At 35.9% G+C, this 26430-nt stretch overlaps 1 protein-coding gene and 1 pseudogene across 2 annotated transcripts in view; both read left to right on the top strand.

Moving 5' to 3' along the window:
- Nucleotides 1–17278, top strand: part of HACE1 (HECT domain and ankyrin repeat containing E3 ubiquitin protein ligase 1) — a 103942-nt gene extending 86664 nt beyond the window's left edge. For both annotated transcript variants that reach the window (XM_029944102.1, XM_029944103.1), the window contains 4 exons: nucleotides 4455–4553; nucleotides 4841–4911; nucleotides 15384–15497; nucleotides 16029–17278. In XM_029944102.1, the coding sequence (XP_029799962.1) occupies nucleotides 4455–4553; nucleotides 4841–4911; nucleotides 15384–15497; nucleotides 16029–16131 (387 nt within the window). In that variant the 3' untranslated portion in view covers nucleotides 16132–17278. The remainder of the gene's footprint in view (nucleotides 1–4454; nucleotides 4554–4840; nucleotides 4912–15383; nucleotides 15498–16028) is intronic.
- Nucleotides 17279–19321: 2043 nt separating this feature from the next.
- On the top strand, nucleotides 19322–19886 carry LOC115295297 (annotated as a pseudogene).
- The last annotated feature ends 6544 nt before the right edge of the window (nucleotides 19887–26430 follow it).

Below are 26430 nucleotides of genomic sequence, written 5' to 3'. Positions count from 1 at the left end.
CTTTTTCATTTTTACCTTTTTTGTGTATCAGTAATGGTATTTCATTTCCCTAATGAATAATGAGGTTGAGTGTGTTTATATGTTCATTGGCCATTTGCATTCTGTTTTTGAAGTTTGCCTAAGTAATTTGTTTATTTTTCGGTTGTGTTTTCTATTTTTTTGTTACTGACTTATAGGATTATTTATAGGAGTCTTTGTTATCTGTATTGTGAATGTCTTCTACTCTGGTGTCTTTTAGTGAATAAAGGTTTCTAGTTTTAACACAGTTCTTTTGGTTTATCACTGGGTTTTCTTTGTTTAATGAATGGAGATTTTTTGGTGTCTTTTTTGGTGTTTAAGAACCTATTTCTTATTCGAAGGTCATAAAGGCATTTCCTTTATTCTTTTATTTATTTATCCTTCATTTCTTTATCTTTACTCCTTTTTCTTTCATGTTTAGGTCTGTTACTGTTAAGTTTTCTATAGTGGTTTTATATTGGAAGTTAGGTCTAGACTCCTAGTCTGTGTTAGACTCTGGCTTTAGTACATTGAGCTGATTCACATGGAGGGACTATTTGGGAAGAGCACTGTTGTCAGCATGATCTGATTTAGGTAGTGATGAAAATTATTCTTAAAATTGTAGTATTTGCTGAGTACTTTATATGTATTGACTTTAGAAATTTTCACAACAGACCCCTGAGGTATTACTATTTCCATTTTATAGATGAGGAAAACTAAGCCCAAGAAGGTACAGAACTTGCTCCTTCATAGAGTATGTGTTAGAGCCATACTGGAAACCCATGTTCTGTGACCTGCAGCCCAGTCTGTCTGCATCAGTATTGCCAGACTGCCTCTCAGAGGCATGAGTCCTAAATGGGACTTGTATGAGTTTAAGTCTATTATGGGAAAGGGCTATGCTATGGGGTAGGAAACTTTTAAAGTTGGCACAAACATTTGAGCTAGATGTGCACATGAATTAAAAGATACAGGTTGGGTTAGATTCTAAGGTTTTAGTGATAAGAAGGTAGCTGGTAGTGTCAGTGTCCTGAACTGGGGGTTTATTCATCCACTGTGGACAGAACGCAGTTCCAAGTGAAGAGATGATTTTCAGGTTCAAAAATAGTGACAACTCTGGGGCGACTGGGTGGCTCGGTTGGTTGAGTGTCTGACTTCAGCCCAGGTCATCGTCTCACGGTTTGTGAGCTTTTTTGACAGATCAGAGCCTGGAGCCTGCTTGGATACTGTATCTCCCTCTCTCTCTCTCTCTCTGCCCCTCCCCCATTCACGCTCTGTCTCTCTCTCTCTCAAAAATAAATAAACATTAAAAAAATTGTGGCAACACTGTTGCTGTTAATATACTTATAATACAATAACAGTTGAGGAAATTCCTACCAACTGTTGAATGAATTTATCCATGATGGTACCAGAATATTAAAACATTGAGCCTTGTGAATTAGGTAAGCTAATGGGGAATGAACATTTGCATGACTCAGTCTCTATTAGTATGGGCTATATCTGTTCTACCAGTTTCTAGTGGCTTAATTCATTTATTTTCTCATTTTTAAAAAATGTTTATTCTGAGAGAGAGTGAGCAAGCAGGGGAGGTACAGACAGTGAGGGAGAGAGAGAATCCTAAGCAGTCTGCACTGTCGGCACAGATCCTGATGTGGGGCTTGAACCCATGAACTATGAGATCATGATCTGAGCTGAAACCAAGAGTCAGATGTTTAATTGACTGGGACACCCAGGCACCCTTGTCATATTTTTAAAAAGCAATAAATTATTGATTGAGACTTGAAATCTTCTTGCTATATGTTCTTTTTATTGTGGAATTACCATTTTGTCTATTTGTTTTTAGTCCATTTAATAACTTTTTTTTGCACAGGTGTTAAGTAGGATAATAAAGATCTTTCAATTTCTTCACAAAAGTCATAATAATATATTCATGAAATGCTTCAAATTCTTGAGAGAATATAGTCTCAGTCATTTTTGTTCAGAATTATTAATAATGTAAGCATACTTAATATTATTAAAAGCTTATCTTCAGTCTAGAAGGGAAGAGGATTAAACTCTTCATGGCTTGTATGAAATGTGTAAAATTCATCCCCATTCCCTTTTGGCAAGATCTGTATCAGGATCTTGCCAGGGCACAGAATTAGCCCCAGATGGTTCAAAGAGAAACTTTAACAAAGGGGCCGCTACAGAGGTATGGCGGTATTAAGAGTAACATCAGTATGGTGAGGCATCCAGAGACTAGCAGCACAGATAGCCTTATCATCCTCAGAACTGAAGAGACAGGTGGAAGAATTACAGTAGTCCCCGCTTACCAAGAGGGAATCCATTCCACTATCCCCAGTGGATGCCGGAAACTGTAGATTGAACCAAATCCTGTATAAACTTATGTTTTTTCCTAAATGTACATACCTAAAATAAAGTTCCATGCAAAGGATGGAACCCAGTCTAAAGCTGCTGGCGAGAGACCCAGTCTGTAAAGATTGGTGTCCAGGGCCACAGAATGGTGCAAAGACAGGCGGAGAATGTATTCGGATTGTTAGAGTGGAGACTAACCAGAATGTCCATCTAGTAGAAGTATTTTATCCTATGGAAAGGAGGACAGGACTGAAACACATCCCAGACAGCAGTTCTCAAACTTTTTGGTTTTAGGACATCCTTACAACAAAAATTTTTGTTTATATAGGTTATATTAATTGACTTTACTATATTTGAAATTAAAAATATAAAATATTTTCTTAATATAGAAATGATTCATTATATGTTAACATAAATAATAATATGAAAATTGTACTTTCCAGGATAAAGTTAAAAATAGTGGGAAGATACCCACAAAACCAAAAGCACACGGTATACACTATATGTTAACTAATTAGACAGGAAATTATATAAAAAAATAAATAAATGGATTATAAAAAGACATTTCTAGGCAGGGTAATTTATGTGAACAAATATTAGATGGTTTCAAGAAGTCATGATTAATTGTATTTTGCATAATACTGCCGTATGGTTTGGTAAGGAAATTCTACAGTGGTTTCAGATGTATAATGAAATACTTAGGAATGAAATGCCATGGCCTCTAGGATTTCTTTGAAAATGCATAAGCAAACATGGGGGTGGAGATGCAAACAATTATGTTACATGTGGATGGTTGTTGAAGCTAGATGAAGAATTCATAGGGATTTTTTTTATCTTTTTTTAGTGTTTGTAATTTTTCTAATAAATTTTCTCATTGCAAGAGAAAAAAAGAAAATTTTAAAAAGTAGTGGGAAGAGTGGCAAGAGTGGCATTGTTTTATATTTTTGTAGGTTTATTTTGTATCAGGCTAATAAAAGACACTTGGTTCTCGTGTTTGCTTCTGCATAGAATCAGTTGTAATATGTTGTTTGCTTGAACCGTGTGGAGAAAATCCAGCCTTAGATTATTTTGGAAAAGGGAGAACCTTGCAGACTCTGAATAGATCTTAGAACCCCCTAAGAGTTGTCAGATGCCGTCTCATTTTAACCTTTACTAGTTTTCTTCAGAGCACACTTCTTTCTTTAGTCAGATGTATGTTATGAGTAGTTGCTATAGGAGATGTGATTTTGAGCCACACTCTGTCTACGTCTGTCACAACAAACTGCTGTTCTGGCTCGTCAGTATTTAGTTGAATGTAGTATAGGCACCGCCTTATCTGACCGTGTAAACACATCCCACTGTGAGATGCGGGCTGATTGAGCCCCAAGGACAAGCTCTTTCCATGTTCTGTTTTCTCTTGAAAACAGAATGGTAAATATTTTGACCTTCTTAATTTCATTTTTGTTTACTTGATTAATTTTTTTGGTGATCTTCATGTAAAAAAAGACAAAAGTCTTTAGGAAAATGCCTTTTTCCCCCCCTCACACTGGGGAATGTTGACTAAAGGATTTAAATCATTCCGAAGTAGAATTCATTCAAAGGCCTGAATCCGTTGGTTTTATTCACATACTATTTTTGTTATAATACCTCCTTTTCTTATATTATTTCTTTTTCCTAGTGATTAGAGCTTCTTGATGATCTCTTCTTTTGCTTAACCCAGGATTTATTCAGGTCTTTGTTGTCACTTTCATGTTGAGAGTATGGTTTCTTCAGAATTTAACAAATTCATAAAATAAACATAAACATATTTACCAAAGATAATAGCATTGATAAAATTGTTGCAAATGTAAACTTGTTGCATATGTGTTTCTGTATTTATCTCTTTTTATGTTTTAGTGACATTATATCAATGTGGAGACATTTCCACATCTCAGCGATATTTGAGATATCAGGATAAAGAATTCTCCCCCATGTAGTACTTGTTATTGATGACATGCAGAAACTGTCACAAAAATAAATCAGTTTTTCATGGAATTAGTTTCTAATTAAGGCAAATTTACTATTTAAATGTAATAGCTTTTTTTTCCTAATGAAGATTAATGAAATACTTTTCTTCTTCCCCAAAGGAACTACTGCTTTCTGGCATGCCAGAAATTGATGTGAGTGATTGGATAAGAAATACAGAATACACAAGTGGCTATGAGCGAGAAGATCCAGTTATTCAGGTAAAATCTCTCTAGAGCTTAGAATGAAGTTAAGTTTTGCCATTTAATTTTATAAGCTTTTCAGCACTATTGGATGAAAACCTACATTAATTAACAAAGTAAAAATTTTTCCCTAAACTCTTCTCATGGGAATATTGCATATGAAAGCTTTGTGTGAAAGCATTTTTGATAAATGAGTTTCATAGAATAAAATATGCATTATGAATATTGCATATTTCTCGGGTATTAAGAAGTCTACAATTGCTCAGAAATGTGAGTTCCAAGGGTTGTTTTTTTGTTGTTGTTAGTGGTTTTGGGAAGTTGTGGAAGACATCACTCCAGAGGAGAGAGTTCTTCTCTTGCAGTTTGTTACTGGCAGGTAAGAAGTGTTTTCATGCTCATGTGGGAAGAATTTTATGCGTTCCAATTTTAATTGCTTTAACAGCCAAAGCACATTATTAACTTTGAATTGTCAGTTTCCACCTCTCTTTCGTTTTTGTTTTTAGGTAGTAAACAAAGATTTGTTTAGCTACTAAAGATAAAACATAAGGTAGTGCTCAATGAATGTTTATTTAAGGTATAAAAAATAAGCTGTTCCAATCAGGACTGTCAGCATATGTATTGTATTTTATAACTTGGTAATCTTTTCATTCTGTAGGTAAGTCAATGATAGTGCCAGATTTCTGATATTTGTGTGTTGCTGGACAACAGACAGACACATACATTCACACGACATATGTAATACCCACACTCAGCAGTTTTTCTCCAGTTCTTACCAAATTTTCAAGTCTCAAGACACATGGCCTAGAAAATAATTTGTGATACCACACTACTTTGAAAAGTCTACTCTTGGACTGATTAAATACCAGAAATACTAACTAAATGAAAACTAAATGATTTTAACCTCCTTTGATTTATATTTCTGAAAGATACTTTTAAAAATCTGATTTCCCTTTTTGGTATCTTAGAATTTCATCTGTGCCCTCCTGTTAATGGAAACATTGTTCATGTGTTCCATTATAAATGTGCATTGTTCTTCTAAGAAAGTTGGAACACACATAAAATTAGAACAAATAAGGAAAACCACTCTCTGGCAGCAATAACTACTGTAAACAATTCAATGTATTTACTTCTATTTTTTCTGCCATTTTAAAAACATAATTGTGAGTATGTCTCTATAAAATATATATGTAATTTAAAGTCCACTAGTTTTCTTAAAAGTAGTCTGAAACCATTTTAGAAAATGTGGAAACTGAAAAATATAGATAGAAGAAAATGAGAATCCATTAAGTAATTCCACGATTCAGAGATAATATATCTGTTCACATTTTGCTTTCTTTTCTAAGTTTTTTTTCTTAATTTTTTTAATGTTTATTTATTGTTGAGAGAGAGACAGAGTGTGAGCAGGGGAGGGGCAGAGAGAGAGGGAGACACAGAATCTGAAGCAGGCTCCAGGCTCTGAGCTCTCAGCACAGAGCCCTATGTGGGGCTCGAACTCACAAACTATGAGATCATGACCTGGGCCGAAGTTGGACACTTAACTGACTGAGCTACCCAGGCGCCCCTATTTTCTAAGTCTTTTAACTATATAATTAGAAAAATAGTTGGAATCACACTATATGTCTAATTTTAAATAATAAATAAATCATCAATATTCAGGAGCACCTGACTGGCTCAGTGGGGAGAGCATGTGACTCTTATTCTTGGGGTTGTAACTTTGACCCCTATGTTGGCTGTTGAGATTACTTAAAAATAAAATCTTTTTAAAAAAACATGAATATTCACAGATTATGGACTAAAGATATGAAAGAAAACAGAAAAAAAACTTCTGGGTTTTTTTTCAGTGGTGAGGCTTCTTAATGCCAAGAAATACCCAGAGATTTAATAAAAAGTAATTTAATAAAAATAATTAAACAAAAATTCTATATTCTATATAGGAGGGTTAGACAATTTCAGTTTTAAAAAGTCTCTAATCTCAGTGAGATTCCAGTAGTTTTCCCACATACATAAATTTTTACTTTTTAAAAACAGTATTCCTCTTTTATAACTTTTTGAATTTAGGGATTTTTATGTAAATTACCTGTCTTAATTTTTATGCATTATTCTATTGTTGTTTTCAAAAATTAAGTTTTAGGGACCCCTGGATGGCTCAAGTCGGTTACGTGTCTGACTCTTGGTTTCAGCTCAGTTCATGATCATGCTATTTGTGAGTTCAAGCCCTGCTTTGGGCTCTTTGGTGGCAGTGCAGAGCCTGCTTGGGATTCATTCTCTTGCGCGTGTGCGCGCACCATTGCCTTCTCTCTCTTCTTCCCCCTTCCATGTTCACACTGTCTCTCTCTGTCTCTCTCAAAAAGAAAAAAATAAAGATTAAAAAAATTTAAAAAATATATATTTTTGGTATAACATTATTTTCTTGGTCTATAAGACTGTCTTAATTAACTTTCTTACTCTTGAGTTTCTTACTCAGTAAGAATAATGAAAATCAGACTTGATAATTTCTGTGTATAAAATAGAAGTATTTTGTCATTTTCATTGACTTAATTTTACAGTGCATAAGTGTCATAATATTCAAAGACCATTTCATTTATTTTTCTTGTAGTGCTTAAGCTGTTCTGTCATTTGCTTGTAGTTTAGAAAAGGATAAAGTTTCAGAGATTGTGAATATCAGGTTACAGTGTAATTTTAGTTTAGATCTTAAAATTGTGAAATCTGATTTTTAAGTTTATTTTTGAAAATTCAGTTATACGAAAAACATTAGCTTGATCACTCTGATATTGAAATACTTTGTATTAATTTGTATTAAGAATCAGTGTCAAGTCTCATTTTCACATCCTGATAATAAAGTGATATACTTACTTTTTAAAATTTTTTCAAATTTTTATATAAATTCTAGTTAGTTAATATATAGTGTAATATTGGTTTCAGGAGTATAATTTGGTGATTCTTCACTTACATGTGACACCCCGTGCTCAACAGAACAAGTGCCCTCCTCAATGCCCATCGCCCAGTTAGCCCATCCTCCCGCTACCTCCCCTCTGTCAACCCGCAGTTTGTTCTCTGTAGCTAAGAATCTCTTATGGTTAGCTTCCCTCTTGTTTTTTGACCCCTTACCTTACGTTCATCTGTTTCACTTTGTAAATTGCACAGATGAGTGAAATCATAAGGCATTTGTCTTTCTCTGACTGACTTGTTCGCTTAGCATAATCTAGCTCCATTTATGTTATTGCGAATGCAAGATTACATTCTCTTTGATGGCTATGTAATATTTATTGTATATATACCACATCTTCTGTATTCATTCTTCAATTGATGAACATTTGGGCTCTTTCTATAATTTGGCTATTGTTGATGAGGCTGCTATGAACATTGGGGTGCATGTGCCCCTTCAAATCAGTATTTTTGTATCCTTTGGGTAAATACTTAGTAGTGCAGTTGCTAGGTCATAGGGTAGTTTTATTTTTTATTAAAATTTTTTTAATGTTTATTTAATTTTGAGAGAGAGACAGAGCGTGAACAGGGGAGGGGCAAAGAGCAAGGGAGACACAGAATCTGAAGCAGGCTCCAGGCTCTGAGCTCTCAGCACAGAGCCTGACACAGGGCTCGAACTCATGGACTATGAGATCATGACCTGAGCTGAAGTTGGTCGCTTAACCGACTGAGCCAGCGAGGCGCCCCAGGGTAGTTTAATTTTTAACTTATTAAAAAATTAATGCAACTATTTTCTTTTTTTAAAAATTTATTTTGAGAGAGAGCGTGAGTGCATGTGGGGCAGGAGAGGGGCAGCAAGAGAGAAAATCTCAAGCAAGTTCTATACTGTCAGCACAGAGCCTGATGCAGGGCTAGAACTCACGAACCATGAGGTCATGACCGGAGCCGAAATCCAGAATTGGATGCTTAACCAATTGAGCCACCCAGGTCCCCCTGTTTAAAAAAAATTTTTTATACCTTTATTTATTTTTGAGAGACACAGAGAGAGCACAAGTGGGAGAGGGGCAGAGAGAGAAGGAGACACAGAATCCTAAGTAGGCTCCAGGCTCTGAAATGTCAGCACAGAGCCCGAGGTGGGGCTCGAACTCACAAACAGTGAGATCATGACCTGAGCTAAAGTAAGACGCTTAACCGACTGAGCCACCTAGGCATCCCAGGTCCCCTCTATTTTTAACTTTTTGAGGAACCTCCGTACTGTTTTCCAGAGTGACTGCATCAGTTTGCATTCCCACCAATCCCGTTTCTTTGCATCCTCACCAACATCTGTTCTTTTCTGTGGTGTTAATTTTGGCCATTCTGACAGGTGTTGTGAGGTGGTATCTTAATTATGTTTTTAAAATTCTTTTTATTTATTTTTTAAGTAGGCTGTATGCTCAGCATAGGCTTGAATTCAGGACCCTGAGATAAGACCTGAGCTGAGATCAAGAGTCAGACACTTAAGGGGGTCTTGGGTGGCACAGTCAGTGGTTAAGCGACTTCAAGTCAGGTCATGATCTCATGGTTCATGAGTTCGAGCCCCTTATCGGGCTCTCTGCGTTCAGTGCAGAGCCCCCTTTGGATCCTCTGTCTCCTTGTCTCTCAGCCTCTTTCTCTCAAAAATAAACATTAAAAAAAGAGACACTTAACTCAGTCACCCAGGTAGCCCTCATCATGGTTTTGATTTGTATTTCCCTGATGATGAGTGATGTTGAGCATCTTTTCATATGTCTTAACATGTTTCATGTTAGCCATCTGTATATCCTCTTTGAAAAAAAATGTCTTTCTGTCTTCTGCCCATTTTTTAACTGGATTATGTGTTTTTTCGGTGGTAGGTTTGATAAGTTCTTTATTGATTTTGGATACTAACCTTTATTAGCTATGCCATTTGCAAATATCTTCTCCCATTCTGTAGGCTGCCTTTTAGTTTTGTTGATTGTTTCACTATGCAGAAGCTTTTTATCTTGAAGTCGCAGTAGTTCATGTTTGCTTGTTTCCCTTGCCTCCAGCAATACATCATCTAGTAAGAAGTTGCCAAACTGATGTCGGAGAGGTTGCTACCTCTGTTCTCCTCTTGATGGTTTCCTGTCTCACATTTAGCTCTTCCATCCATTTTTGAATTTATTTTTGTATATGGTGTAAAAAAGTGGGCCAGTTTCATTTTTCTGCTTGTCATTGTACAGTTTTCCCAACGTGCTTATTGAAGAGACTGTCTTTTTTTCCATTGGATATCTTTCCGGCTTTGTTGAAGATTGATTGACCATAAAGTTGTCGGTCCATTTCTGAGTTTTCTGTTCTATTCCATTGATCTATATGTGAGAACCAGTATCCTACTATCTTGATGACTATAGTTCTATAATATAGTTTGAAGCCTGGAATTGTGATGCTTCTAGCTTTGCTTTACTTTTTCAAGGTTGCTTTGGCTATTCAGGGTCTTTTGTGGTTCCATACAAATTTTAGGATTGTTTGTTCTAACTCTGTGAAAAATCCTGGTGGTATTTCGATAGGGATTGCATTGTATTAAATTGGGAATACTGCTTTGGGTAGGATAGACATTTGAACACAATTTTTCTTCTAATCCATGAGAATGGAATGTTTCCCATTCTCTGTGTCATCTTCAATTTCTTCCATAAGTATTCTATATTTTTCAGAGTACAGGTCTTTTAACTCTTTGGTTAGATTTATTCCTAGGTATCTTAGGTTTTTGGTGCAATTGTAAATGGGATTGATTGCTTGATTTCTCTTTTTGCTTCTTCATTCTTGGTTTTTAGAAATGCAGCAGATACCTCTATGTTGATTTTGTATCTTGCAAATTTTCTGAACTTGTATGTCAGTTCCAGCAATTTTTTGGTGGAATCTTTTGGGTTTTCTACATAGAGCATCGTGTTGTCTGTGAATAGTTAAAGTTTGACTTCTTCCTTGCCGATTTGGAACTTACTTTCATAAATTCTACCTCTACAGGAAATTGAGAACAGCTTGGCTTTTTATCCCTTTTCATTTTTGGTTGCATTTGTTAATTTTTAGGCAACGGTTAATATGCATACATTAGTGTTGAATTTTATTTCAGTTTACAGACACGTCCAAGTCTTCTTTAGCTATTCTTTTGCCCTAAGTGGAAATTGCTCATGCATTAGTGTTTGTTAATAAGATACAAGCCAGGAATATAAAATACTCAGGAATGTTTTAGTATTCACTTGGATTTCTAAGGTAAGCTGAGGCATTTCATCAGCAAAGCATTTAATAGCAACCAAATGACTTCCCAGGTATAAAAGAAAACTGTTTTTAGATATTTATTTATATTGGATTGTTATTTTTCATTTGTCAATGTATATATATCATTATAATTTCAAAAAAAATCCTGGTGCAAATTCTGTAGTTTTTTATAGTGTATATGGCAGAAAATACATAATATAACTTTTAACATTGTAACCATTTTTAAGTATACAGTTCTGTGACACTAAGTAGATTCACGTTGTTGTGCAACTATCACCACCATCCAACTCCCAAACTTTATCCTCTTCAGCTGAAACTGTACCAGTTACACACTAATTCTTCATACTCCTTCCCTGCCATGCTACGCAACCACCATTCTATTTTCTGTCTCTATGAATTTGATTACTGTAGGTACTTCCTATAAATGGAACTATACATCATTTGTCTTTTTGTCACTGGCTTATTTCACTCAGCATCGTGTCCTCAAGGCTCATCAACATTGGAGCATATCTCAGAATTTCCGTCCTTTTTAGGGCCGAATAATATTGCAGTGTATGTGCATACCACATTTTGCTTACCCCTTCATCACAGGATGATCATTTGAGCTGTTTCCACCTTTTGACTTTTGTGAATAATGCTGCTGTCAATATGGATGCCGCAAATAATCTTTTTTAGTCTCTGTTTTCAATGCTTTGGACTGTATATTGTAATTCTATCTTTATTTTTTGAGAAACAGCCATACTGTTTTCCACAGCTGATGCAAATTTTACATTCCCACCAGCAGTGCCTAAGGGTTCCATTTATGCATACTCTTTCCAAAGCTTGTTCTTTTTTGTGGTTTTTTAAAATTTTTGTTTTTTTCTATAAAATGGTCATCCTATGTGTGTGAAATGATATCTGATTATGGTTTTAGTTTGAGTTTCCCTAATGCTAGTAATATTGATTGAGTTTATAAGCCACTGTGTATCTTTTTTTGGAGAAATATCTATTCAAGTCCTTTCCCTTTTCTTTTTAAATAGTTTATTGTCAAGTTGGTTTCCATATAACACCCAGTGCTCTTCCCCACAAGTGCCCTCCTCCATGTCCATCACCCCCCCTTTCGCTTTCCTCCTTTCCATTTAGCCCTCAGTTTGTTTTCAGTATTGAAGGGTCTCTCATGATTTGCCTCCCTCCCTCTCCCTAACTCTTTTTCCCCCCTTCCCCATCCCAACCTTTTCCTATTTTTAAATTGGGTTTTTGTCATTTTCATTGAGTTGTATAGAAGTTCTTTTATTTTTCTGGATATAAATTCCTTACCAGTTTTATGATTTGAAAATATATTCTCCCACTCTCTGTGTACCTTGTCACTGTGTTGACGGTGTCCTTTGGTGGAGAAGTTTTTAATGTTGATGAAGCCCAACTTACCCATTTTTCTTTTCTTGCTTGTGCTTTTGATGTCATATCCAAGAAATCATTGCCAGATCCAGTGTCATGAAGCTCTTCCCCTATATTTTCTCCTAAAAATTTATAGTTTTAATTCATATTTTCATCTTTCATTCATTTTGGATTTATCTTTGTGCATGGCATTAGGTGAGACTTCAACTTCATTCTTTGGTAGTGGATATCCAGTTTTCCCAACACAATTTGTTGAAAACACTGTCCTTTCCCCATTGACGTTAGTTGAAGAGTTGCAAGGGTTTATTTTGGGGTTCACTATTCTATTTCTATATGTCTGTCTTTATGCAAGTACCATGTTGTTCTGATAAGCATAGCTTTTTAGTTTAAGTTTTGAAATCAGGAACTGTGAAACCTCTGACTTTGTTCTTCTTTTTAAAGATTATTTTGGCAATTTAATACTCAATAAGTTATTTTGGCTTTTTGTTTGTTTTTAATGAACCAAATTATGCTTTGTACTAATAATCCAATGTTAGAAAATATTTTGTAAACAATTTTTTAAGTTTATTCATTTTGAGGGAGACCTACAGAGAACGCAAGTGGGGGTGAGGCATAGAGAGAGGGACAGAGGATCCGAAGTTGGCTCTGTGCTGACAGCAGAGAACCTTATGTGGGGCTTGAATTCATGAACTGTGAGATCATGACCCAAGCCAAGGTTGGATGCTTAACTGACTGGGCCGCCAAGGCACCCCTGGAAAACATTTTTAATACTAGTTAGACTTCTGCCTTTTAGTATGCATTTAATATTTCTTTGTCATCATTCTTATTTATCTATAAAGCACTGCAGCATCACATTTTAAAAACAAAGTATTGGGGTGCCTCGGTGGCTCAGGAGATTAAGTGTCCAACCTTGGCTCAGGTCTTGATCTCACAGTTTGTTGATTTGAGCCCTGTGTCGGGCTCTGTGCTGGCAGCACAGACAGCAGCCTGGGTCCTGCTAAAGATCTTGTGTCTCCTTCTCTCTCTGCCCCTCTCCGCCTATCTCTCTCTCTCTCTCTCTCTCTCTCTTGCTGGCTCAAAAATAAATAAACATTAAAACATTTTTTTAAACAAAAAACAAAGTGCTTCACAGGATTAGTTTGTCTAATCATGATACATCAAAGGCTAGTTTGAAATACTAATTGTCTTTCAAATGTAAACAGTAGAATTTAGAAAGTTGTACTAACATTCTCTATAGCCATGTACTCAAGATTAAATTTTCAAATACAGTTTATGCATTTTATTAGGGTTTTTCAATTTCAATCTGGTCTTGTTACGTTAGATGACATTAAAAAAGAAATATATCTGATATTCTGAATCTTTGGAACAGAAATATAAAGAATATTCTCGTTTTCCTACTGTGAAAAACAAAACAAAAACCCTTTTGATGAAACTTTGGGGTGATAGTGGGGTGGTCCAGAGCCAATGGCCAAGAAAGAATTCTTGAAGATGTCTTTGGTATAAAAAGGTGATTTTATTAAAGCACAGGGACAGGACGCAAGGGCAGGAAGAGCTGTCCTGGAGTCCTGATGGTAACTCAGTATATATCCTCAGGTTGGGAGGGGTCAGGGATAGACTGAGCCTCTAAGGTATTTTGGAAGCAAGGTTTCTAGGACCTCAAGGGACTAGCTGTTGCTAGGGAAATACCATTTATTGCCATTTAATAAAAACTCAGTCATGAGACCCTCCAGATGTATATCTGGGGCACGTAAGTTTGAGTATGATTGCCAGCATGTATCTTGGGGCAATAAAGATAAAGGAAGCAGACTTACAGGATCCTTGAGGTTGGGATAATGTTTATGCGAAGATTCTCTTTTGCCCCTAGCAAAGTCTCATCCTCCTAGAGGAAGGTCACCCTGCCGGTTTTAAGGACTTGACAATGTAGGCAGTAAGGGAATTTAATTTCTCATTCACCTTAGTTTCCCATATTACCATGGCAAACACTTAAACCCCCTTCCTTTGTTCTTGGGTAGCCAGGAGTGTCAGAGGAATATCACACATGTTCCACCTGGTTGGGGGGTGTTCCAGCTGTACTTTACCCTCAGCTTGCCTCATGCTTCCTTTGACTCGTTGGAGAGGAAAAATTTACCTTTCCACTCAGAGTTATTTTTCTTGGTCTAAGAATTAAATTGATATACCCAGATTAATAGGGGGAAAAACCCATCAAAAGTTAATTCATATGTTTTGGAGCTCATAGAAATATGAGTCTCAGAGAAGTGACCAAAGTAGGCAAGTTTTACACCTTCTAGACCAAAGAGACAGTAAATGTTTGAGGAATTGAAGAGACAAAGAGACTCTTAAATACAGAGAACAAACTAACGGTTGATGGGGGGCAGGGGGGTGGGCTGATGGGTGAAGGGCATTGAGGAGGGCACTTGTTGGGAAGAGCAGTGTGTGTTGTATGTAAGTGATGAAATCACGGGACTCTAACCCCCAACCCAAGAGCACACTGTATATACACTGTATGTTAGCTAACTTGACAATAAATTATTAAAAAACAAAAAGACAAGTTTGTGCTTGGGGTAGTAAATTGATGAGGAAGGAATGAGGTTTATTTTTATAGCCTTCTCAGTCCTGAATTCCCTATCTCTGGTCATAGGATGTTTCTTTATCTCCTGGTACAGGGAGAGCACCTCTTAGGTGTGAGAATTATTCCCTGCTTTCAGGGAGACAGGGGAAGGTTAGAGTGTCCTTTTTGCACTGGTTGTTTTTAAGTAACTTTAATTCAGATAATCAGTATGCCAAAGTGGAATATTTTGGGGTGGCCTGTCCTGAATCCCATCAGACCCTAGATATGCTTCACAAATAGGGAAATCATTTGGATTATTTGTAGGAGCCTCTCTATTGCTTGAATTAATCAAGCAAACATTAATGTATTCAGCAAGTATCTAATAAGTGTCTGTTAGATGCCAGTCATTTTGCTAACCCCAGGGGGTCATATAAATATGACGCATTTGGGTCCTCAGATTAGTCACCATTTAGTAGGGAGACACTTTGTACAATAATAGAGGTATGTGCTGTGGCCGATTGAAAGCACAGAATGGCTTATAGAAAGAAATGTGGGGGAGTGGCTCCTTGGAAGCTTGCTAACTGGCCACAAAGCATCTTTTAATAATGAGTTGGAATTTTGCAGAACCAGAAATCTTACCTTGTCAGTGTCCTAGAAATGAATATATTCTTACCCTAACTTATAATTTGGAATATATGTATCACAGAGATTTTCCTTTCATGATTACAATTTATTAAGACATGAACTCTTAGTTCCAGGGTCCCACATGGTGGATTTGCTAATATCATGGGTGGAAGTGGATTACAAAACTTCACAATTGCTGCTGTGCCGTATACTCCAAATCTCCTACCAACTTCAAGCACATGGTATGTTAAATTGGTTTATTTAAAAGCATTGTGAATTGTTTTGCTTAATTTTGAATAGTTAAAAGTCTGACTATCATACTGCTGCATAGAGAGGAAAACCTCAACAGTAGTCTCTCTTCAGCATTTTGGAGTCACTGATAAATTAATCCCAACATAATTCCTTTTTTTGGTAGGGAAGATACTTGGGGAAACTACCTATAATTTAATTGAATGTAGTTCAAGTATCACTGAAGTTATACTGTCAGAAATATCACTGAGTTACACCATCACTTCAAACTAAATTCCCTTATTTGCTTATTTATTTTAGGCTGAAAGGAACTTATTTTCTTTCACTACATTTGCATGCTAAAGGAAACTGCAATGCAGCAGTTTTTTTTTCTTTTTAAATACTACTTCAGGGTTTTCCAATTTGAATGCAAATTTGAGAGGGTGGTTTTATGTTAATTTTGAGTAGTGTTTTCACTGCTAGACAAAAACAATCAGAAATTTCATAGATTTCCTATTTAATGGTGGTATATTTTTCTTTTAAAGCATCAACATGCTCAAGTTACCTGAATACCCAAGTAAAGAAATACTCAAGGACAGACTTCTTGTGGCACTACACTGTGGCAGCTATGGTTACACAATGGCTTAAGTCTGGAAGATTCATCTGATTACCGATGTGAAAGTCAGAGTGGCAGAAATAATTTAGGAAACTGTCAACAGAAAAGGAGCCTAAATGCAGCCCACAGGCAGGGGTGATGTTTAAAATTCATAAACGATCTCACTTTCTACCCTCCCCTCCCTGCTTTCCTTTTTTGTTTTTTCTTTGTGATACAATTAGAAAATATAAAATCACAGTAGTCTTCAGTTTAAAAAATGCTAATTGAAAGTAGTAGAAACTGTCCTTTTTCATATTTCTTTACTCATATCCAAGACTGTGTCAAGGCAAAACCTTATTCTACATTCCACCTACAGTATGTAACTGTCATGTTAAAAGGGTGTTTTCTCTTTATTTTCCTATGTATTAAATTATATTAGGACATCCAGACTGGTATGTTCTATTGCATGTAAAGTGCTGTTTATATTTTGGAAAACTATTGTATAGAATGGATTAATTTAGATTGTGTATAAAGCCACAAATGTGTATTTTCCCATATTGAATCTATATGGCAATGATGTTTTTTAGCTTTTTGATATTTTAATATATAAAATTTAGACTGATGTGACTAACAGCTGATGAAATGACATTTAATTTATATATTAAAGCCTATATTGTTTGAATTATTTGCATCTTTCAATGGTCAGTTTTCCATATATGTATAGTGGTCTCAAGCCCTATTGTAATTTATATTTTAGGCAAAATTAAATATAATATTTTACCACATCATTACTTTTGTTTTATATGTGAGTTCTGATCACACATTTGAAGAAGTAATCCAATGTGAAGATTACAATTTAAATTTGTAATTTTTAATTTCTTGTTTGTTTTTCATGATTGAAATGTTGAGTTCAAGTGACATATGCCTAATACAGAGCTTTTGGTTTTTAAAGGTGATCTTATCAGTTTTCTTTTGAAAAGATACACATGAGTAGTTACAGCATAGAACACTCATATATTTAGAAGCGCTAACTGAGGAATCTGTAATGTTTAGGACTTTGCCTTTGGAAGCTAAAGTGTACTACCTAGTGGCATCAATGTTGGTAAAATGACGCATGCAGATCTTCTCATATGAGCAGCTCTGGTCATCTTTTCAGTATATATTGAAAGCTTTGCTATATTATAAAGCTTCTTTAATATATTTCTTTTGGCTTTCTTTTGTTACTGCTGGTTTATATATATATGAATATATATATGTATGTATGTATATACACATATAGATAAAGCATCTCTCAGATTAATTTTAAATGTAGGAATTCTTGAAAAATTATAGTTTTAAAATTAAGACTAAGATGCTTATTTACAATAAATGAAATTAATAATTTAAAAAATTTTGATTTTTCAAAATTCATTTGTATAAGAGGTCATTGCCTTCTGAGTTTTCAAATAGATAACTGACCTCTTTAAAATTACATTGCTTATAATTGTAATTTTTACAAACACATTTCTATTAATGATCATGGCTTTGTCAGATTGGTTCTTTTGCCAGTATTTATGTAGTAGAGATAATAAAATATTAAAAAATCTCATGATATTTTATCCTTGAATTTGAATATTTTTGATACAGGTTTAGCTATTTCAGGGTTTATTTTTTATACTGTATTTTTAACTATAAAAATGTAGTTATTATATAAAGTATTTTATATGGATTGAAATTAAGCAAGAGGCAGCAGGTCTTTTTAATACACTGTATTCCCATAATTTCTTCTGTAAGTAGATGGATATGTTGAATGCAAAATAGTTTAGAAAAATTACTAGAGATTTTCAACCCCTCTGGGTAAAAGATTAATAGGAAAATGAGTCAACCTCTAAGACATGTTGTAGTTCCATATAACAAAGAAAACAGAGGAACACAGCTCTCTAAGGGAAAAAACACATAGGGCAAAGGACCCTAATGTAGGAAACTGATTAATAAAAACATCTGGACAAGAGTAGATTACATTGTTCAAATAGTAATAGAGGAAATAGTGAGCACATACTTAATAACATCTTGTTCATCTAAAAACAAAATGGAATCTCAGGAAATCCCAGCTTTAAAACAGTACACTACACTCCGAGGAAAGCCATGTTTTGTTGGATGTGGAGGAGGAAATGAAAGCTTTAAAGCATAGGCTACAGTTTGGAGCCCCAGCATGTGATTTCCACTCAGAGTTTCGTTTGTCTTGCCAATTGCAAAATTTTAATGAGTTGTCAACGTTTTAAAAATCTGGGGATTTCATGCAGAAGGGAATAACAATATTGGGCATAGAGTCCTAGAAGGTAGAGTAGGCTTGCAGCTACTGCTTTCATTGACTGAATATACTCTTCAGTTGGCTATTGTCTTACTCCAGCCCGGCACCTCCCTAATTCATGTTCCATTCTTGGCCATTGATGACATTGGAGTTTTCTATAAAGAATCTGTCCTAATTGGAAATGTTCCCCTGAAGTGTAGATTGGTACAAATTCTTTGGAAGGTAATGTGGCAATGTACACTTAATCAGATTTCTTAAGTGTACATATACTATTTGACTCAACAATTCTAGGAATTTATCTGATGGGTAATCTTGTTCATGTACATAAAGATATTTATACAAGAATGTTCCCTGAAGCCTTCTTATAAAGATAAACTGGAAATAATTTAAATGTCTATCAGTAAAGGGTTACTAGTAAATTACTGCCATCCAGGAGAATATTAAATCGTATTTACTAAGAATAAAATGGATTTTTACATGTATAATACTGATATGTAAATGTTTTAAGGTATGTTAAGTGAAGAAAGATGTATAGAAGAGTGATTAGTGTATACATACCACTTTCATGGGGTAGTTTTACAGAGGAACAATTTCTGGGCCATGGATTATTGCTGTAGGTGGAAAAGCATTATAAGATGGGATAAAGACTTTTTCAGTATATAACCTTTTTTTCCTGTTTGTCTAAATCACATGCCTGTGTTATTTTCTATGTGGTATATGTAACAAGAAATGTCTAGTATCTTTAATCAAGGGAAGCAAGTATCAGTAATAGGTTTTATTGGATCTATAAAACACCACAGCAATAGTGACAAGGAGTATTTTAGTAACCACAGGATTTATCATTTTATAATGTTAATTTAGAATAAGTCTCCTTCAGTTAGATACTGGCAGTGGCAGCAGTGGCTCTCCTCTCTTGTGACTCTCCTTGCTATTTCCCTTTCACTTCCAGAAACATGGCCTCCACTGTGGTGGTCTCTGATGGCATCATCAGAGTGTTCAGTGATGCGAAGGTAGGTGCATAAGCCCTCAGGACCAGAGGAGGTGAGGAAGGGCAAGAGGGTAGTACTGCCCTGCCTGCGAGGACAAGAAGAACATCCTCCTGGAGGAGGGCCAGGAGGTTCTGGTAGATGCTGTGGGCCAGACTGTAGACCCCGATGCCGCCTTTGTCAAGATGCTCCCAGACTAGGACAGCCGCTATGCCCTCGATGATGCAACCTTTGAGACCAAGGAGAGCAAGAAGGAAGGCTTGGTGTATATCTGTAGACATCTGTGTGTGCATCCCTTACAAGCAAAATGATCTGTGTCAGCTCTAAGCACACCGTCAGGAAGAAGCTGGTGGAAATCAAGCATGAATTAGAAGCAACTGCTATGAGGTGGTCAAGGACCACTGTCCCCTGGCAGAGAAGCTGGGGAGGGAGTGCCGATATCTTCCTGGAAGGCGAGCCTTCAAAGCCCCCTTCAGCCCCCTGCCTGGAGCATCTGGCAGCCCCACACATGCCCCCATCGTGCCAGACCTGAGGGCCTGGGAGATCCCAGAAGGGGGATGGCAGCCTCTTCCACCCAGTTGCCAAACAGCCCTCTTCCTCCCTCCATCCCTGACAGTTTTCGTCTTCCCAAACCAACTCTGATCTTCTGATTCCCCTTGGATTTAAGCAGACCAAGTTCCCCCAGGCACCCCAGTTTGGGAGGGGCCTGTAATTTTTTAATGGTACTCCTGATTCCCTGTCTGTTCTTCCCTTTTCCCGTGCTGCCAGTTTCTAACCTCAGTCGTGATTCTGTGCTTGTCTGTTCAGTTCTGTGTAAATGGAATGTTGAGATGACCCCTCCTTGTTCCACCTGGTTCTCCTCCCCTTTTCCTTCGGTGGCAGCCACTCATGGGAGCAGGACCGGTAAAGGACCTTCAGTTAACACATACCCACACACACACACACACACACACACACAAATAAGTCTCCTAGTTAAACTCCTTTGCAAACAAAGAAAGGAATGCTCTTTTGCCCACAAAGCTCTATTTCTACATTGCCTCATAATTAGCACTGGTTATAGCTCTCTAAAATTCTATGAATTAAAGATTTATTTGAATTTATTCTTTTACCCCCCTTTTTTTAAAATAGCACTTACTGGTATGGGAAAATCTGGAAAGCATGGATTCAGGTGCTAACTTGGAAAAAGCTGTAAATTATAGGTCTACTACTCAACCATTTTATTAGCTTCTAGACTTAATGCATTTTTTCCATAATTGGGTTCATAAAAAACATAGCATTTATCATTTTTATTTATTTAGCATTTTATTTTATATAATTCCCATGTCATTACAACATATTTGGAAACATTTTTTTAAATGTTGGCATAATATTCTATTGTATCAATGTCCCATAATTTATTTGATCGTCTCTCTAAAATTTTTAACATAGGTTTCTAATATTTTTGCTTGTATAAGTAACAGATGGTCTCTTTCAACACTAGTTATACTTTAGGAGTGGTAACATTTTCTGGGTTATTTGTTGAAATATCCATCAATTGCTCCACAGTTGTGGAATTACCATGTGAAGGTTCAAGGAAGTGCTATTGAAACTTATGGTAGGTCAGACTGGAGAGGATTGTTCCAGCAGCACGATGAGGGCCACGTGCCCTACCAGAGTGTAAAAAGTTAGAGAGGTAGAAGGGTGTGACAAAGGTACATCAATTTTAATCATTGTTTACTTCCAGTCTTCTTTTCAAGAACAGGGGAGGAGACTCATCAATATGACACAAGCCCCTTTCTGAGGCTTTAACTTGAGCATTTAATATTATGTTATATAGTTCAGCTATATCAACAATTATGCTCTTATGGGTTAAACCAGAAACCTAGCTTCCATTTACACTGTTTTCCAAAAAGGGACTTAAAAGCTTTTGGAATGCAACCCTTTCATCAATTGCAAAATATATCTATTAACAGCTGTCTCTATGAGTGAGTTTCTAACCAATAATAAAACTTTGGTGGTTTTCAGGACAATTTAGGCATATTAACGTGTCAATAGTCACTTTTTTCCATATGAAATATGTTCCTCTCTTCTTGTGCACATCCACAGTTGATAGGTAACAAAATATACTTTTAAAGTTAACAATAGTAACAAATCCCAATTTTACACTTGAGCCTAAGCTATAATGTGGAGAGATTTCCTTTAGAATGTCCTTTGTGAAAAAAAATTCTTGGGTCCTGGGCTATGATTACTTGTTATAAATGCCACAAATACATTTTTAAAATTTATAAGAAGTCCTCTCATTTTGCAGATGAGAAAACTGGAGATCAGAGAGGTGGTGACTTGCTTAATGTCTCGGGGCTACTTTACTACTAGAATTTAAGACCTAGAGTTTCTGATTCTTAGTCCACCAGTTTTTCGTTTATTCCTTGCTGTCTCTTTTATGACATAACTGTATTATAAAATGACTCTTAGAAAAACACCTGCAGCCTATTAACAATCATGTAAGACAAGCCTGTTGGGAAACTATAACTTAATAAGCTGATAGTTAAAGAGTGATTAATAGGACTATATTTCTTCTCTCCCACTGTGTCACAATAAGCTAGGGTGGATATTTTACCATCTCAAGATGAAAAAGAACAGATGTATTGTCAGATCATAGATCATGTGTAGTCATTAAGTTTTATTATCTTTATAAAAATGTTCAATTTCAAGCATACTTGGTGCTTGGAAATATGTTTTGAATCTAATGTTGCAATACCATTGAAACCATAAACCGAGAATATGACGACTGTTACTGTATACTTGTGTGAGGGAATTGAGTCTAGTTGAAATGGAGAGCAAGTCATCCTAGGTGAGTGCTGGATATGCAGTTCGTGGAGACAACTTTCCAAATCAATTCAACAAATTTCCCTTAAATGTATTCAACATTGGTTTAGGGACGGGGTCACAGTCCCTACCCTCAAAGGAAATAGAATTAGGTTGGCCAGATGGAAGGCATATTTGAAACAGATTTTAAAATTGATCAGTGTAGCAGATGATTATAAAAACCAGCTACAGAAATGTATTTGTGTCGGGGAAGAGGGGTTTAACATAAACTGAGTATCCAAGGTAGCTTCAAATATTTGGCCTAACTGAATTATTAAGTTGCTCCCTAGTTTTGGAGACAAACAAATTGATCACTGTGTTGATTGAACAGATAACTGAACATCAGGTTAAAAAAGATAAAACTGACAATAATTAAGGCTAGTGTACGGCAGTCACTGGGTTCTCAGATTTTTAATTAGTGAATTATTAGTTTGCTCAATTCTAGATTCTAGTCATTCTTTGAGAATTCTGATCTGGTAGTTTTCATAATTTGGAGACTGTTATGTCCATATACCAACCATATTTGAAGATGGCTCTATACTTTTCTCTGATTCTTTCTGAAACCTTACTGTACAAATGGGGGGGTGGGCTAAATTGGTATTCTCTTATACAGTAATTCTCTTATACAGTAATTCTCTTATACAGTAATTCTCTTTTCCTAATATCCATGAATAGAAGGGAGAGGGAGTAAAACTGATACTCTCATTCAAATTTCAAAATTCCAGATCCAGTGGCCTACCTCATACCTTCATTTGGGTGTTTATTAAAAATCTCAAACCTTAAGTATATCCAGAGATGATCTCTTGTTTCTCCATTGTCCCTCTGCCGCCTGTCACCCCATCCCAATCTTTCCTTTCTCAGCAAATGGGCACCACCATCTACCTCATTGCTCTAAGCTGAAGGCTGAAAAGTCATCCAATACTTCCTTTTTCTTATATTCTACATCCAACCCATTATCAACTCGTGTTGAGTCTACCTGTTTAGTACACCTTGGTCAACTTCTATTGCCCTATGCAAGTCGCTCCAATCAGTTCCTTGGACTAGAGTGGTCAAACACAAGAAGAGGCAGTAGTGCATTATAGTTAGGAATACAGGTTGGACTGAACTGCTTGGATCTGATTTCCAGCTTTCCTACTGTTAGCAGTTAGAAGCTCAGCTCAGCTGTGAGAGCGAGCTGAGCTTCAGATGTTAGAGTGGCTAACTTAAGAAACCCAAAATGAAAGAGGTAAGCCTTTGATCGCCGACTGGGATGGTACATGTGAGAGTCTAAAACTGCAGAGGGCACTCTCTTCACCCCATTACATTTCCCTCATGGAAAGGTACACTAACCCAGGGTGAGGCACATCAGCACAGATGTCAGATTTGTCTCACTATCGCAGGAGCCTGGAACTAAAGGCTCCAGCAATTTTATGGACTCTACGGTTGAGAGGAAGGTGAAAGAGGTGGGTTAGGAGTGGAAAAGTATAGGGAAAAGTGAAAGTGGAACAAAGTGTTTTCAAGGTTTCCCCCTCTTCCCCTCAAAAGGAAGACTAAGCAGAAGTACCTGAGTAAGTCTTCTGCCCCAGGCCTCAGATAAAGAGACCCAGAGATGAAGACACCAGGCTAGAAAGCAAATATGTGAAGAGTGTGACTAGGCAGGGAGCCTGAGTTGTTGACTGCCAATTGCCTTCACAGACTGTAATGCACTGGCTGTGTGCCAAGTCTGGGTGGGGAGCAGCAGCCTTCTCCCACCAGGCCTTTCAGGTATTGTCTTTGTGATTGCCATGGTCACATCTGAAAAATCACATAGACTTTTAACCATAAGCCAGACTTCTTAGCTATGCGACCTTGGGCAAGTTTTTTAACAGCTTTCTGCTACAATTTATAAAGGAGATGTAAAAATTATGATAATTATGTATTTTATGTAGTTTTCTATTGCTGCTGTAACAAACTGCCACAAATTTAGTGGCTTAAAACCACAAACATTTATTAACAGTTCTTGAGGTCAGAGCATTATTGGAATAAGGGTGAAAAATCATATGATTATATCAATAAATGTAGAAATAAACACTTCATAAAGTTCAACCTCTTTTGATAAAAACTATCAAAATTCACAATTTAAAAGAATTTCTTGATTTGATAAAGACATATTGAATACCCAAAGTTCTACAGAAAATACCATATTAATGGGGAAACTTTATTCTCATCAAGATCTGTCCAAGATAGGAATACTCAATATAACTGTGAATGTTTGACATAATAATGAAGGTTTGACTAATGCTATGATGTAAAGAAAATAATTACAAGTTATCAAGATTGGAAAGAAAAATCATTTGTAGATATGATTACATAAGAAATAAGTGGTTTGAATAGAACAACTGTTAGAACTAATGGGATAAAAATTAGTTTATCAGCAATAACGAATCAGAAAATTTAAGTGTAAATTAGATACTACCTACAATAGCTGCTAAAACTATAAAGTAAGAAATCCCTCAAAAATGAAAAAAAAAGTTTACAGATAAAATCTCAAAACTATTTAAAGACTATGACCTAAGGATGGAGGAAAACATTTAAGACCCAAGAAATTCAAACTTTAAGGTGAAAAAGTGCTGCAAAATTAAGAGGGTCTTCATCTAAAGGACATCATACAGAAAGGTGACAGATGGGGAAAAGATAATCTATAATGTCTAAGTCCAACAAGGGACTGAGATACAGACTATACCAACAAATGCTGGATGTCAACAAGAACAAGACCGGAAACCCAGGAGACAAATGGACAAAGGCTATATGGTTAGGCAATTCACAGTGGAGAACCCCAGTTGGCTAACAAGCATATAGAAGAGATGCACATCAAAAAAGGCAAGTTTCAAATAAAAATTGGGTTCCACATCAGAACAGCAAATATTAGAAAGTAGAAAATACAAATCTTAATGACCATATGAGAACTCTCAAGCCCTGCTATTTAGAGCGTTAGCTGGTAGGGCCATTCCAAGAAGAATTCTAGAACAATTTGGTAAAACGAAATATGTGTATGGCTATGGTTCGGTCATCTCGTGCTTCGTATTTCCTAGAAGAGTTTCACACTTGTTTACAAGCGGACAGTATAACTTGTTAGCTGTGGCCTTGTTTAGGGTAGATATTTGTACTGTTTCCAGTTTTTGTTTTAAAACAACACTGCAGTAAGTATTATTGAATGTCTTCACGTGTGCCAGAGTTTTTCGGGTAGAGTTACTGCATCATAGGGAACGCACCTCTCCATGTTTAAAAATGATCCTAATGTTTTTCCAAAGTGGTGATATCAGTTAATATTTTCTTTAGCAATGTACAAGAGATGTGACTACTCCTAGATTCTTGTCAACACTTCAGATTGTCAGATTTTTCAAAATCTTGGCGAGGGTCATTGTGAAATATAGCACAGTGCGCTAATTTTCATTTTCCTTGTTACTAAAACGTTTAGCAGCATTTTTATAATTTATTGGCCATTTGTGCTTCAGTCTTCTATGAAGTACATTGTGGCAAAGGATATAATCTTTTTGATACCAATCATTTAAAATTAGTTGAATCTTAACACAATGGCCCAGAATACATTCAGTTCTTGTAAATTACCACTTTCACTTTTTGGGTGAAATGTTCTCTATATAATTATTAGATAAAGCTTGTTAACTGTATTGTTCAAATCTTCTATATCTTTACTGATATTTTTCTGCGTGATTTTGTGAGCTATCAACCACTGAGGTCTGAGGTGTGTTAAAATCTTCAGCTCTGCAGGTGTGTTTATGTGTTTCTTCCTGTAATTCTTTAAGTTTTGCTTTATATAGTTTTAAGCTATATTATTTAGAGCTTTACTATTTGGAATTTTTGTATCTGATGGTGAATTAACCTTTTCTCATTATGTAGTTTTCTCTCAATGCCCTTTGTCTTAAAAGTCTATTTTGTCTGCTATTAGTATCGTAACATCATCTTTATTTTGACTATCTGCATTGTACATATATTTTCATCCTTTTATTTCAACTATTTGTTATCCTTATGTCACAGGATTCTTCTTAAAGCAGCTTATAAATGGATTTATTTCTACTTAATCTGATAATCTTTACTCTTTTTTGTGGTAACTTTATTTTTTATTTTTTTTTAGAACATAACACTTTTTTTAACATATGCAATTATTTTCCATCATTTACAATACAGTAGTTACAATGACACTCCATACAGAAAAGCAAAGTAAAAAATCAGAACCCCAACTTCTATTTCATGTA

Source organism: Suricata suricatta, chromosome 7 (genome assembly GCF_006229205.1).
Source record: "Suricata suricatta isolate VVHF042 chromosome 7, meerkat_22Aug2017_6uvM2_HiC, whole genome shotgun sequence".
Taxonomy (NCBI): Eukaryota; Metazoa; Chordata; class Mammalia; order Carnivora; family Herpestidae; genus Suricata; species Suricata suricatta.
This window is presented reverse-complemented; position numbering and strand designations above follow the sequence as displayed.